At 38.0% G+C, this 14,301-nt stretch overlaps 1 protein-coding gene across 1 annotated transcript in view; it reads left to right on the forward strand.

Annotated features, from left to right (window-relative positions):
* Positions 1-84: 84 nt before the first annotated feature.
* Positions 85-14,301, forward strand: part of SLC30A9 (solute carrier family 30 member 9) — a 77,291-nt gene continuing 63,074 nt past the window's right edge. The window contains 2 exon segments of the mRNA XM_027598805.2: positions 85-313; positions 11,242-11,409. Coding sequence (XP_027454606.2) covers positions 130-313; positions 11,242-11,409 — 352 coding nt within the window. The 5' untranslated portion in view covers positions 85-129.

Consider the following 14,301-nt stretch of genomic DNA (forward strand, 5'->3'; position numbering starts at 1 on the left):
GATTTGTACTCTTTGTCTACGTCACTTCCGCCACCTGCGCGACCGGCGCCGATAAATGATGTCACCATTTCCGGGTCAAAGAGGCCGCAGCGGCGGCGCAGGCGTGAGCGTTAGCAGGTGTCCCAGTCTATGGAGTTAATTCCCCGCGGCGTCGCGGAGGGCAGGAGGTGGTGTCCGAGTGGGGGCCTTTGCCCCGCCAGGATGTTACCGGGCTTGGCCGCCGCCGCTGCGGCCCACAGATGTAGCTGGTCCTCCCTGTGCCGGCTCCGTCTGCGCTGCAGGGCGGCGGCCCACGGCTCCAGCGAGCGCCAGGGTGAGTGTCCCGCCTCGGCCGCTGGCTCCACGGCAGCGGGCCTGGAGGAGCAGGCCGGGCTCGGCGCCTCGCCTCCGGCACTTCGCCCGCTTGCCCTTCCCCAACCCCAGAACCTTCCTTTCGGGTCTCTGTCTTTGCAGTTCAGCCCGCCCAGCTGGCGGGGACTTCTGACAGCTCTCCCAGACCCTGGTTTTGCCTAAGGCCCTAGCACGACTCGCATGGAAACTTGCGGGTAGCTCTCCGGCTGGGTCACATACATGAAGCCAACCACTTTGTACCAGATAAAATGCTACGTGCGCATCGCGGTGTCCCCCGATGACAACCCCTCTCCCCTAGGTAATGAGAAATTGCGGAATCCTAAAAGTGCCAGGGTCTTTTCGATTTCACCGACTCCCCTTCATTGAGCGTCTTTGGCTCAACAGATTTTCTTGCGCTGCTCCTTCTCCCGTTTTCCCAACTTTTTTCCTTAAATTTCCTAAAAAGGAGGGAGGGAGGGATGGGGGTGCTACTCATCATTTACGAATCATTAAGTATGAGGATATGACCATGCCGCAGTCATTGAATGAGCCCAGTTTTGGATCGTAAAGCAAAAGAACTAACTTCAGTTCTGTTAACAATCTTTTTTTTAAAACCTGTGTACTGGAGCTGTAACCCAGAAAAAGGTGGTTGACGAGAATTTTTATCCCTTTCTTTACACATTCTCTTTTGACTCATTTAAATTGTCCCACAGTTTCCAAAATAGCATTGAACTTGTAGGTTTTAGTCAGGCTTACCTACGTTTTTTGCCATAGCTTGACCCCTTGAGAACAGAGGGAAAAACACAGAACCAAATCCACCCCTAGTCTAATTCCTTAGATTCTTGAGCATACAGAGTATTTACAGAAACATTTCCCCAAAATTCATGTTTAAAAAAATTTGTAGCGTGTTTGTGGCCTGGCAATAGAAGTTAGAACTTGTAGTAGAGTCATTCAAGTTTACAAGTAACATAAGTTATAGTGACGCCTGTGCTATGCAGATTAATTAGAATATATTAGTATCTTTTATTTGCAATAAATGTAAAAGCTGGCTTTTAAAATTTCAGAAGGGTTACTTTTAACGTGTTCTGGGGCTTTTTGGTGGGTATAGAAAAGTTGAATTTTTCTATATTGGCAATATAGCTGGTTCTCTTATGAACAAAATGAATATTCTGATTATACAGTACTCCAGAATCCCCAAGTAAACTTTCTAGCATAGTTGATTCTACTGACCAGGCAATTTTGGCATTTTACACTTAAATTAGGCATATTGGCTAAACTGCCTTCTAAGTTGGTAGAAAGGACTTGAAATAGTGTAATTTGTTATTCCTATTCTCTGTAGCTGTCATCATGCCGAAAATTATGTACTCTGTCTCATCCGCCTGTGAACCACAAATAATTACCTATTTCTTCAGTGAGAATGACTTTGCAAAGTTCTTTGGAATGTTTATCAACAGAAAATTAAAATGTGTTTTCGCACTTAACACATAGTAGGTTTTAAAAATAACCTTCTTTGTGAAAATTTAGTTCCAGTAGTAACTGAAACAATTTTTAAAAGGGCAGCCATTATGGTAAAATTTAAAAAGCGTTTAGAAAAAGGGTACTATTTAAGTAGATGCATGTAAGAAGAAAAGGATATTTGAAGAACTTTTGGGAAAAAAAATCTAAAAACATGTTTTTCTTTGTCAAGAAATAAAGTTTATGTTTCTAAAATTCCTGTATGGCAGAGGGGTAAACTTAAAAAGAGTAAGGAGAGAAGGAAACCTTAAGGGAAACAGTTGCTTTATCTGCATACTTAAAAATGAGAAATGCCTATACACTGAAAGCTCAGTTTAAAGGTGAAAAGGAAAATAGTATTGTAGAGGATCACTGTCCAAAAGAAAGATGACGTGAGACATGTATGTAATCTTGGGTTGTCTGATAGCCATATGTGAAACAGTAAAAACAGTTAATTTTAGTATTATTTTATCCAGTATATTAAAAATATTTCAATATGCAATCAAGATCAAAATTGAGATATTTTACATCATCTTTTTGTACTACATCTTCGAAGTCCAGTGTATATTTTACATTTAGCACATTTTAGTTCAGAATAGTCACATTTCAAGTGCTCAGTGAACAGTGACTACTGTATTGGACAGGGCAGTTACAAAATTAATATCCCTAATTTATGAAGAATTCTTACAAACCAGTGTATCTTCCAGTAAAAAAAAAAAAATGGCTGAAAGAAATGAAAGAGTTCATAAAGGAGTTCAAGTGGCCAATAAAAGTGTAAAGTACCATACTTACCAATAGGCATAGAAAAGTAAGTTTAAGGATTTGCTACTCATTTCCGGTCTCATATTGGCTAAGTTTTTCATAATGATACCTCATACTGAGGGTACAGGAAAGCAGGAACTCTCGTTTTCTGTTGATTGGGACTTAGAGTTGAACAGTGTTTTGGAGGTCAGTTATTTTATGAAAAGAACTTTAGGGGCTCTTGGGTGGCTCAGTCGATTGGGCATCTGCCTTAGGTTCAGGTCATGATCCCAGGGTCCTGGGATCGAGGAGCCCCGCCTCCCGTTCCCTGCTCAGTAGGGAGCCTGCTTCTCCCTCTCCCTCTGCTGGCTGCTCCCCCTACTTGTGTGCACTCTCTGTCAAATGAGCGAATAAAATCTTTAAAACAAACAAACAAACAAACAAACTTTAAAGGTTTATACTTTCTGACCCAGTGGTTCTATTTTTTTTCAAGGTTTTATATATTTGAGAGAGAGCGGGGTGGGAGGGAGGAGCAAAGGGGCAGGGACTAGGGGACTCTGCACAGAGCCCCACATGGGATCAGGACCTGAGCCGAAGGCAGATGCTTAACTGACTGAGTCACCCAGGTGCTGCGCCGCCCCCTCCCCCCCGTAATTCTATTTAAAGTTATATAAAGAAATAATCAGGTATTACGATGTGTGCACAAGTTCATTATTCATAGTAATAAATTGGTAACATTTATAGTTATAGAGAGTTGGAAACTGAACTATATTTTGGTGCCTTTATTATGGGCTTAAAAAATCAATTTAGAAGAATAGTGACATGGGAAAATGCTATTATGCTGTTAGGTAAAACTAGAAAAAAGTACAGTTTAGAATATATATTAACAGTAAGTTTCTCTAGAAATTTTTTTTTATTTGTGTTTTTCAAACAATCTATAGTAAACATAATCCTCTTCAATGATAAAAATGTGACTTAGTTTCTGTAGTAAATATTTCCTTTTTAAGTTCCTCTGACTTTGCATAGAGCACTTATTTTATTTTTCATATATTTATGCCTTGCCTCATTTGGCAAAAATTGAGATGGGAGGATGCTCCTTTAAGTACAGCATACCAAATTAACAGATATGTGCTTTTGCTTAAATCTGAGATTAATAGAAGTGTAGTTTTAAATAAAAAAATATAAATTAAATTTTTGTATTTTATTGTTTTCTCTAATCTGACAAGAATTTTGTTTTGTTATGCCCGCCACCCCCACCCCACTTTGAATAACTAGCAATAAAAGACCATTCTGGCAGGCTGACACCATGATTCTATGTAGTTCAAGTTAATGATAGGATTTTTTTTTTTAAGGATTTTATTTGTTCATTTGAGACACAGAGATACAGAGAGAGAAGAGAAAGCATGAGCCGGGAGAGAGGCAGAGGGAGAGGGAGAAGCAGGCTCCTTGCTGAGCCAGGAGCCCAATGTGGGGCTCGATCCCAGGATCCTGGGATCATGACCTGAGCCGAAGGCAGATGCTTAGCCATCTGACCCACCCAGGCGCCCCAATGATAGGATTTTTAACTGTAAAATGATAATAACTATACTATGCACCTCATAACCTTTAGAGAGTGAAGTACAATTCAGCAAAGAGGTCCGAGGTGAGGCGTTGTTGCTGGTGCTGTGGTGCTGAACAAGACATAGTATCCGCCTTTATTGGGCAGACACCAGGAATGAGAAAACATGTCTGAGTGCTGTAAAAGAAATAAATTGGGTGATGGGCTAGAAAGTAGCTAGCAGAGGCCATTTCATTAGATATGCTGAGGAGGTGGTGACTGAATCAAGTCTTGAAAAATGAAAATGAGCAAGCCAGGTGAACATCAATCCAGGCAGAGCAAATAGGAACCCTGAAGACCAGACTAGTGTAATCAGGAGCAGAAAAGAAAACTGCCGTGGCTCGGGTAAGGGGGGATAGGGTATGAAATGAAGTTTGAGAGGCATCGGAGTCTTTTAGGCCATAGTTTTAAAAAAAGGGGGGGCAATATTTTAAAAATTATCAGTCTGACTACTGTGTGGAAAATGGATCAGAAAGGAGAGGGTGAATTAAAGAGATCATTTGGGAGTTATCTAGGCAAACAAGGCTGGGGCTAGGCCAGGGTAGTTAGCAATGAAGATGGAGGGAAGTAGGTGGCTTTGAGGTATGTTTTGGAATATAAATTATACAGTGTGATAATACAGGTAAAGTATTTTGGACAGTGGCACTTGGTAAACCCTGAATATATTAGATATTGTTGTTTTTACTTTTCTAAGCAAATATTAACAAGAATTAAGTGCAGTAGGGATATATACCAAGAGGCAGTGCAGGAAGTTGCCAGGATCTCATATTCTTTACTTAATAAAAACCCAAAAACGAAAAACAGAATTTTCCTGTTGCTGGATAAAAATCACGTCAGCAGTAGTCCTAGGCTGAGCTACCTGATCTAGGTCACACTTTTGCTTGGTAGATGATTAGGCACAAGAGGTATTTCTGCATTTTTGGCTAGTCAAAAGCATTAAAGTAAACTAGATAGTGTTAGTATTGGTAGTAATACTAATAAAATTAATTTGGCAATGACTACATTCTTAGTTTTTAAAAATTTAGGCATTTTTGAAAATACAGAAAAGTAAATTATGGAGTAAAAATTATGCATAATCTAGATGTTTCACCACTCACATTTTTTTTTTTTAAGATTTTTATTTATTTGACAGAGAGAGACAGTGAGAGAGGGAACACAGCAGGGGGAGTGGGAGAGGGAGAAGCAGCCTTCCCGCGGAGCTGGGAGCCCGATGTGGGGCTCGATCCCAGGACCCTGGGATCATGACCTGAGCCGAAGGCAGACGCTTAACGACTGAGCCACCCAGGCACCCCAGTCACCTTTTTTTTTTAAATGATTTTATTTATTTATTTGACGGAGAGAGCTCACAAGCAGGCAGAACAGCAGGCAGACGGAGAGGGAGAAGCAGGCTCTCTTCAGAACAGAAAACCTGTCCTGGGGCTCGATCCCAGGACCCTGGGATCATGACCTGAGCTGAAGGCAACCGCTTAACTGAGCCACCCAGGCGCCCCAACATTTTTTTTTTTTAGGTAGGTTTTGCACCTAGCATGGGGCTCAAACTCACAACCCTGAGATCAAGGGTCACATGCTCTACCGACTGAGCCAGCCAGGTACCCCCACTAGTCACATTTTTAATAGTTGAAATCCCACTATGTTATTTTTTCTCTTGCTTTTTTTTAATGCAACATTATGAATATTTCCCCACATTCTTAAAAGATTTAAATGTATACACAATGAAAATACAGAGACCTCTCATAATTTAATTATTTTTCCATTAGGAAACATGTAAGTTGTTTCCTGTTTTTGCCATGATAAATATTACCACGAAGAGCAGTTTTTGCATTTTATATTATTGTGTATTTAATGGGTCCAGCAAGCTTCTGCTGTGCTACTCTGCTTATTATTGTGTATTTTAAGTTCACACTAACCTCTTATAAAATTAAGTGTAACAATGATTTAGTTTTTGATATGTCAGCGCTTTAGGAATTTAGGGGAGAAACTACTGAAATTGTCTCTTAAATAAAGAGACTAATCTCTAGAAGACTTAGGCTACAAGTTTGACTCTCTAGTCCTGAAGTTAGCCAGTAAAAAAACAGTACAAACTGCAAGAAATCTTTTTGTTTGTTTTTAGTTATGGTTGTTGCAGAAGCAACATACACAGTAGACAGAATTGTCAGTTTGCATGAGACAAAAAGAGTTTCTTTTGTTGTTTGTTGTAATCTGAAAAGGCCAAATTTCCTCAAAGCCAGAATAAGTGGTATGTGACAAACCACACTGGAGAGAGGACAAGTGCTTATCAGCAGTGATTGTTAGGAGCTACAGAGGCAATAGCAGTAAAATAAAAGCAGAGTGATTTTTTAACTAGACTGACAAGAGTCTCTTCGCAATCTTGGTGAAGAAATAGCTCTTGGGGCACCTGGGTGGCTCAGTCGTTAAGCGTCTGCCTTCGGCTCAGGTCATGATGCCAGGGTCCTGGGATCGAGCCCTGCATCGGGCTCCCTGCTCGGTGGGGAGTCTGCTTCTCCCTCTCCCTCTCCCACTCCCACTGCTTGTGTTCCCTCTCTCGCTGTGTCTCTGTCAAATAAATAAATAAAAATCAAAAAAAAATAGCTCTTAAATACACAGTAATGCGAAGTCCTTGTCCAAACCCAAAGAACAGTGAGGACCACACTCTCAAAGATTAATCTTCTGTATGCAACATATTTTAGATGTCACCTTGAAGAAAGGGTATATTAGTGGTGGGTAATATTTTTTTTACTATTTTTCTGCCTCCTAGAATTAACTAATGAATTCAATAATTGATTAAAAAATGGTTCTTTTTTTAAGATTTTATTTACTTATTAGAGAGAGCAAGTACAAGTCAGGGGAGCGGCAGAGGGAAAGGGAGAAGCAGACTCCTCATTGAGCAGAGAGCCCAATGCGGGGCTTGATCCCAAGACCCTTGGCATCATGACGTGAGCCAAAGGCAGATGCTTAAACGATTGAGTCACTCAGGCGCCTGTTCGTTTCTTTTTTTTAAATGGTTGTGTTTCTATTGCTGTGTGTTAGATACTGTATTTGTTTTCTTGAATCAAATGTGGTCCTGTATATTTTTTAGAGTATAAAGTGTTAAAGATGGTAATGTATTCTTCAAGTTTTGTGCAATTTTTGATCTTGCATTAATGTCAAATGTGTACTTTTAAAGTTGCTGATACCTGAAATTCTACTGAAGTTAAAAATTAAGGACTTTTCAGAACAGCTAGCAAGGAAGCTATCAAAGATTAGTACTAGGATAGTGTCAAAAGAATGCAGGAGTCAATTTGAAGAGACCCTTCTGGCCAAAAATGGGACAGATTGACCATTAATCAAAACGACTAAAATGGATTGAAATATATCAAAGAATGTTTAAATCTATGAAATAATGATACAAATTAATGTGTCACTACTTCAGGATGGTAGGTAGTGAACTCATTATTTTGAGAACTGGTAAAGAAGGAGAGAATTTAGCCTGATTTTCCTATATGAACTATGCTGCTGAGTAACCAAAGAAATGTGGGGAATTTTCTCTTTGTGAAGTATTCTGACAAATGAAGAAGTGGTAAAATTTGAATATCACCATTTTATAACCACCTAATGGATAAATGGTTCTGGGCACTGAACAATAGCAGACACTACACAAATAAAGAGACAACCAAATATTATGTGGTTCCTGATGAAACAACTTAACCCTGCCCTTTTTTTTTTTTTTTTTTAAAGTAGGCTCTATGCCCAACATGAGGCTTAAACTCATGACCGTGAGATCAAGAGTTGCTAGCTATACCACCTGAGCCAGGCAGGCATCCCAGAACTCATCACTGCTTAATAAGTAGAGTTGTTCTAATAAAAAGAGTCAGAATTTAGATAAAACCTGTATATCCATTGATTTATAGAACATATAGAAGAACAGGTTAAACAACACCATGGGAATTAAGTCAGCAAAATTCAGATTGGAAAACTACCAGGATAAAAATTTAGGGCAAACAACCTGGTTTCTTCAATTTAAAATTGGCTCTTAAAAAAAGACATCCTGGGAGCACCTGGGTGGCTCAGCTGGTGATGTGTCTGACTCTTGATCTTAGCTCAGGTCTTGATCTCAGGGTTGTGGGTTCAGGCCTGCTTTGGGCTCTGCACTGGGCATGGGGCCTACCTTAAAAAAAAAAAAAATACATCCTGTGGCTGTATTACAGCCTGTATACAGGAGACTTAAAAGATATCTCAGTCAGCAATAGTATATGGATCTTATTAGGATCTGTTCACACACACAAAAGTTCTAACACTTGTAAACAGTTGGAAATTGAGGCTATTTGATGATATAAGGCATTGTTTATTTTTTTATAATGGTGGTTTGCCTGTGTTTTAAAAAGTTCTTGTCTCCTAGAATACATACTGAAAAATTTATGAACTAAATTATGTCTGAGGGGTGCCTAGGTGGCTTATTCCATTAAGCAGCTGCCTCTGACTCAGGTCATGATCTCAGGGTCCTGGGATCGAGCCCCATGTCGGGCTCCCTGCTCAGAAGGGAGTCTGTTTCTCCCTCTCCCTCTCTCCCCAGCTTGTACACTCTTCCTCAAATAAATAAAATCTTTGTAAATAAATAAATTAAAAAAATCACTATCTGAGTTTTGCATCAAATTAACATGGAAGTAAGGAAGTATTGGTGCAGGTAGAGATGAGGACTAGGTTCACCATGAGTTGATAATTGCTGAAGGTGGGCAATGAGTACCTGGAAATTTATTGTACTTTTTTCCTACCTTTGCATATGTTTGAAATTTAATGTTTGAAAAACTAAGGAGAACCTTGAAAAAAAATCGAGGATCAAGTCATGGAAAATACTATCTTCTGAGGAAGGATTTTTAGACTGTGGAGTAGGGAAGTCTAGGTGGCTCAGTCAGTGAAGCATCTGCCTTCAGCTCAGGTCATGATCCCAGGGCCCTGGGATCGAGTCCCGAGTCCCGCATCGGGCTCCCTGCTCAGTGGGGAACCTGCTCCTCCCTCTGCGTGCCGCTTCCCCTGCTTGTGCTCTCTCTCACTCTCTCTGACAAATAAATAAAATCTTAAAAAAAAAAAAGACTGTGGAGTAGTCTCTCTTTAAACACTTTAGCACATGGGTGAAAAAAAAGCATTGGTGGCATATTGGCTTTGTTAGGTAATAATCACAAAAGATACTTTGAATAGGACTGACAGGTCAGAACCCCAGTAGCCATGGTAAACAAGATGCTTTTCTGGAGGGTGAGTTTCTTAGGAAAATCTGCTTTAATCCTTGCGTCACTGATTTGGCTAGTAGGCTACAGATTTTAATGTGCAAGGAGGTACATTGTTATATTTGCTCTACTTTAGAGTAAGAGTAAGCCTTTAAAAAATAGGGGCAAATGACCAAAAACATACTGGGCCTTCAACAATCATTTGCCAAAAAAGTGAAACAGTAAGTTGACATCAAGAAGTTTTTCAAAAGTTCCACGCCTGAAGCTTGAGTGAATATTTATACTGCTTTATATTCTTCATGCTTTTTGAATTATCTTTGACATTCACGATAACTTATGTTCCTGATGAATTCTCCGAGTCATTAAGAAAAGATTTATTTTTCTTGATTTCAGAAGGCGTGTATCTGCACATGCACACACATGAGTTAACATTTTGGGAAGATCATTATTAAACAGAAAAGTTTCACCCTTGGGGCGCCTGGCTGGTTCAGTAGGTAAAGCATGTGACTCTTGATCTCAGGGTTGTGAGTTCAATCCCCAAGTTGGGTGTAGAGATTACTTAGGGAAAGAAAGGAAAGAAAGGTTTCAGCCCTTAAATGCTTAACTCTCCACTCTCGGGAAAAACTTGACGATCTCTAATGGTATAACTTCATTATTTCACCTAACACTTTAAAAATTATGAAAATTATTTACAAGGTGTTCAAGGTCTAGTACTTATAGTAAAAAAAAGAGAAAGAGGGTCACATGAGAGTAGAGATAGACAGATTTAGTTTTCTGCCACTTCAGTGCAAATATGGAATATATTTTTCTTCAGTATTTCAGCCCTCCAAAGCCCACTGTCAACCAGATGCAGCAGCTGAAGTGCTTTGTAATTAGTCTTCTATTCTTCCCTCAATTAGAATTCCTATATACCGAGGAATCTCACCAAATGTTGATCTAATTATCTGATTAAAAAAAATCAGTGACAGTATGAATGACTGATTAATATAATTCACTTATTGATTGTGAAATGAAAGAGGAATAATTCTCTAGCTAGCAGAAGGACACAGGGTAGTTTTGAGTAGGAAGCCCTCCTTACCTCCCCCTCCTCTGAGTTCTCTATTCTGCAAAATTTTTTTGACATGGAATCAGCATACAAAATAAAAAAGTATCTATTATATGTCAGAGATGTTTCAGAAGAGGTGAATAAGTCTTACCTGATTTTACATATTTTAAAAGTTTCCAGGGGCGCCTGGGTGGGCTAAGTGGGTTAAACATCTGATTTTGGCTTAGGTTATGGTCTCGTGGTCCTGGGATTGAGCCCTGGATCAGGCTGCAGGAGGAACCTGCTTGTCCCTCTGCCCCTCCCTCTGCTCTTGCATGTGCTGTCTTTCTCTCTCGTTCTCTCAAATAAATAAATGAATAAAATCTTTATTATTTTTTTTAATATTTATTTATTTGAGAGAGAGAGAGCACATGAGAGGGGGGAGGGTCAGAGGGAGAAGCAGATTCCCCGCCGAGCAGGGAGCCTGATGCGGGACTCGATCCCGGGACTCCAGGATCATGACCTGAGCAAAGGCAGTCGCTCAACCAACTGAGCCACCCAGGCACCCTGAATAAAATCTTTAAAAAAAGACAAAAAATAAAAGATTGCCATATAAATAAATTTACAAATTAGAGAATAGGAATATTATTATTTTTTCTTTACAAAATGTAGTCCCCATACACCTACAGGTCAATGAAAACCTCCATAGAGAGGGTGGATTAGCATGTTCATTAGAGTATTTAGCAGAATGAAAGTTTTACTGTTTTTCTGTAAAATTACTCTCTTTCATAGTGGGTATGTTTTATTGGGTATAAAATCTTTGTTGTGAGTTTGAAATTAATTTTTTTTTCTTGTAGAATGGCAGAATTTAGTGACATTGGGAAGCTTTTCAAACATGGTTCACTGTAGTCACCCATATATTTGTACACTGAGTCAAGTGAAGTCATACTCCACAAATGTTCAGAAAGAAGGACAGGGATCACAGACTCTCAGAGTGGAAAAAGTACCATCATTTGATGAAACAGGTGTGTATAAATCTTTTAAAATAATTTTTTTCTGTATACTGAATTAGCTTGTGTAAGATTATTTGTCCCTTGAATGTTCATTAGAACTTATGTACAAAACTATCTAAATTAGTGTTTACTTTGTGGAAAGCTATTAACTGCTAATTTAATTTTTTTGCTTTTGACTCAGTTTTGGTAAGTTTTTTTTTTTTCTGGGAGTTTGTTCACTTAAACTAAATTTTTAATTTATTGGCATCAAGTTCATAATAGTCTCTGTATACTCTTAGCAGCATATATAGTTATATCTTTTTTTTCCATTCTTTAAGGTATTTGTCATTTTCTTGATTAATCTTGCCAGAGCTCTGTCCATTTTCTTATTTTTCCAAGTAATATCTTTTTACATTGAACATTTATATTGTATGTTTGTTTCCTGTTTTGTTAATTTTTATTCTTACCTTAATTATATTCTCTTGCTTTCTTTGTGTTTATTCTGTCATTCATTTTTAAATTATCAGGTAGCAATTTTGTTCATTAATTCTGAACCTTCTTTCTCTTCTAAAGTAGGCATTTAAGCCATGATAGCTCTGATGGATTTGACAGTCTTTCCTTTAACAGTTCTTTCTAAAATTTTGCTTTATATATTTTGAAGCTATGTTATTAGATACAAAACATTTAGAGTTGTTACATAACACTGATGAATTACATCCTTTATTTTTATGTAACAACTTTTTTTTTAGTAATATCTCTACCAGATTTTATTAGTATTTTCCTGGTATAAATTTTGCCACCCTCTGACTTTAACCTTTTTTTTGTCCTGATTTGGTAATCTTTGTCTTATAATTGGAAATTTAGTCTGTTTATATTTACTGTTATCACTGATATGTTTGGGCATATTTCTGCCATTGTTTCATGAACTTCCTTGTGGTTTTATTTTTTTATTTTTGGCATTTAAAATTTTTTTTCTTTTTTCTTTTTTTTTTTTTCTCATTGCATTATCCTCTCTCCCCAAAAGCACACACATACATGCACTTGTTTGGGAGTTATATACTCCATGTACTTCAAAGTCTAAAGGTTATTAAAAAGTTTACATTTTTTCCTGAAAAATATAAAGAAATTAGAATGCTTTAATTCTGGTCACTTTCTCCCAATTTACATGCTATTTATTGGCTAGTATTTTGTGTCTGTTCTGCTCTTTCCCTTCTTTACAATATACATTGTTATTCAGATTTTTCTAAAATCTTTGTTAACCACTTTTTCTTATTTCTCTGGTCTTTCTGTCTGATGTGCATCCTAAGAAAACAAGTTCCTTTAGGTGAGGATCTTTTTATGGTAAAGACACATTTAAGATGTTATTCCAGTGTCTTTTGGCTTCTGTTGTTGTTGAAAAGTCACATATCATGCTTTTGTTCTCATGTCTTTTCTATTTTATTGCTTTTTAAATTTGATTAACTTTATTTTGAAAATTTTTCTTTGGTGTAAACTCTAATTTTACTATGTATGTATTTCTGCATACTAGGTATGTATTTATCCTGCTTTAGATTTGTTGGGCTTCCAGCATCTGAGGATTAGTATTATTCTACAGATCTCTGTCACTCTCTATTACCTTTATTCAGTTCTTTTTTTTCTTAAGTTTATTTACTTATTTATTTAAAGATTTATTTATTTGAGAGGGAGAGTCAGGAAGAGGGAGAGAGAAACTCAGAGCCTGATGTGGGCTTGATCTCATGACCCTGAGATCATAACTGAGCCAAAACCAAGAGTTGGATGCTTAACCAACTCTACCACCCAGGTGCCCCTTTGCTCATTTATTTTTAAGTAATCTATACACCCAACATGGGGCTCGTGAACTCTCAACCCTGAGATCAGGAGTCACATGCTCCACTGACTGAGCTAGTTTTCAGTTCTCTTTTATCTCCTTTTGGAACTCTAATTAGAATTATGTTAGGGCGCCTGGGTGGCTCAGTTGGTTAATCGACTGCCTTCGGCTCGAGTCATGATCCTGGAGTCCCGGGATCGAGTCCCGCATCAGGCTCCCTGCTCGGCAGGGAGTCTGCTTCTCCCTCTGACCCTCCCCCCTCTCATGTGCTCGCTCTCTCTCTCTCACTGTCTCTCAAATAAATAAATAAAATCTTAAAAAAAAAAAAAAAAGAATTATGTTAGATCTTTTTGCTTTATTTTCCATGTCTCTAAACCTGTCATATTTTGTATGTCTTTATCTTTCTGGCCCGAATTCTGGATTATTTTCTTAGGTCTGCCTAGTTTGCTAATTCCCTTGTTCGTTTGCCTCTGATCTGCTGGTTGATATTTATGTTGGGTTTTAATTTCAGTGATTATATTTTTCATTCTAGAAATCATTTATTATCACCTTGCTTATTCTTTTTTTCTTATGTTTTCAAACTCCTGTTTTATTACTTACCATATTAAACATGTCTTTTATATTCTATAAATGAAAATTCTATCTGAAATTTTTGGTTCTTACTATATTATCTTTTTCTGTGTGCACTCATTCATGATGCCGTATCTATGTTTTATAATTGAGAGTTGTTCATTTTCCATGTAGTTTATATTTGGGAACTATTTGAAGTCCAGAGATTGAAGATGCATTCCTGCATAGCATTTGCTTCATCTGCTTTTATTAGCTGCTGGGAATATAGCTTAGGGACCAAATTAACTTAAATTCTTTGCTCTAGACTTTTTAGACCACTTTGGTAGCATGAATTCATACTGCCAGCTTGTGTGATGGCTGACTTAGCCTTATGTTTTTCACCCCCACTATTTAACACCAAAGGAGAGGTTGCATGCTTTCTTGCTATTCCCTTCTGTGTATGTGTGTGTATATATATATATATATATATATATATTATATACATACATATATATATATATATTTTTTTTTTAGTTCACAGCTATACT

The sequence above is a fragment of the Zalophus californianus genome, chromosome 2 (assembly GCF_009762305.2).
Source record: "Zalophus californianus isolate mZalCal1 chromosome 2, mZalCal1.pri.v2, whole genome shotgun sequence".
Lineage (NCBI taxonomy): Eukaryota > Metazoa > Chordata > Mammalia > Carnivora > Otariidae > Zalophus > Zalophus californianus.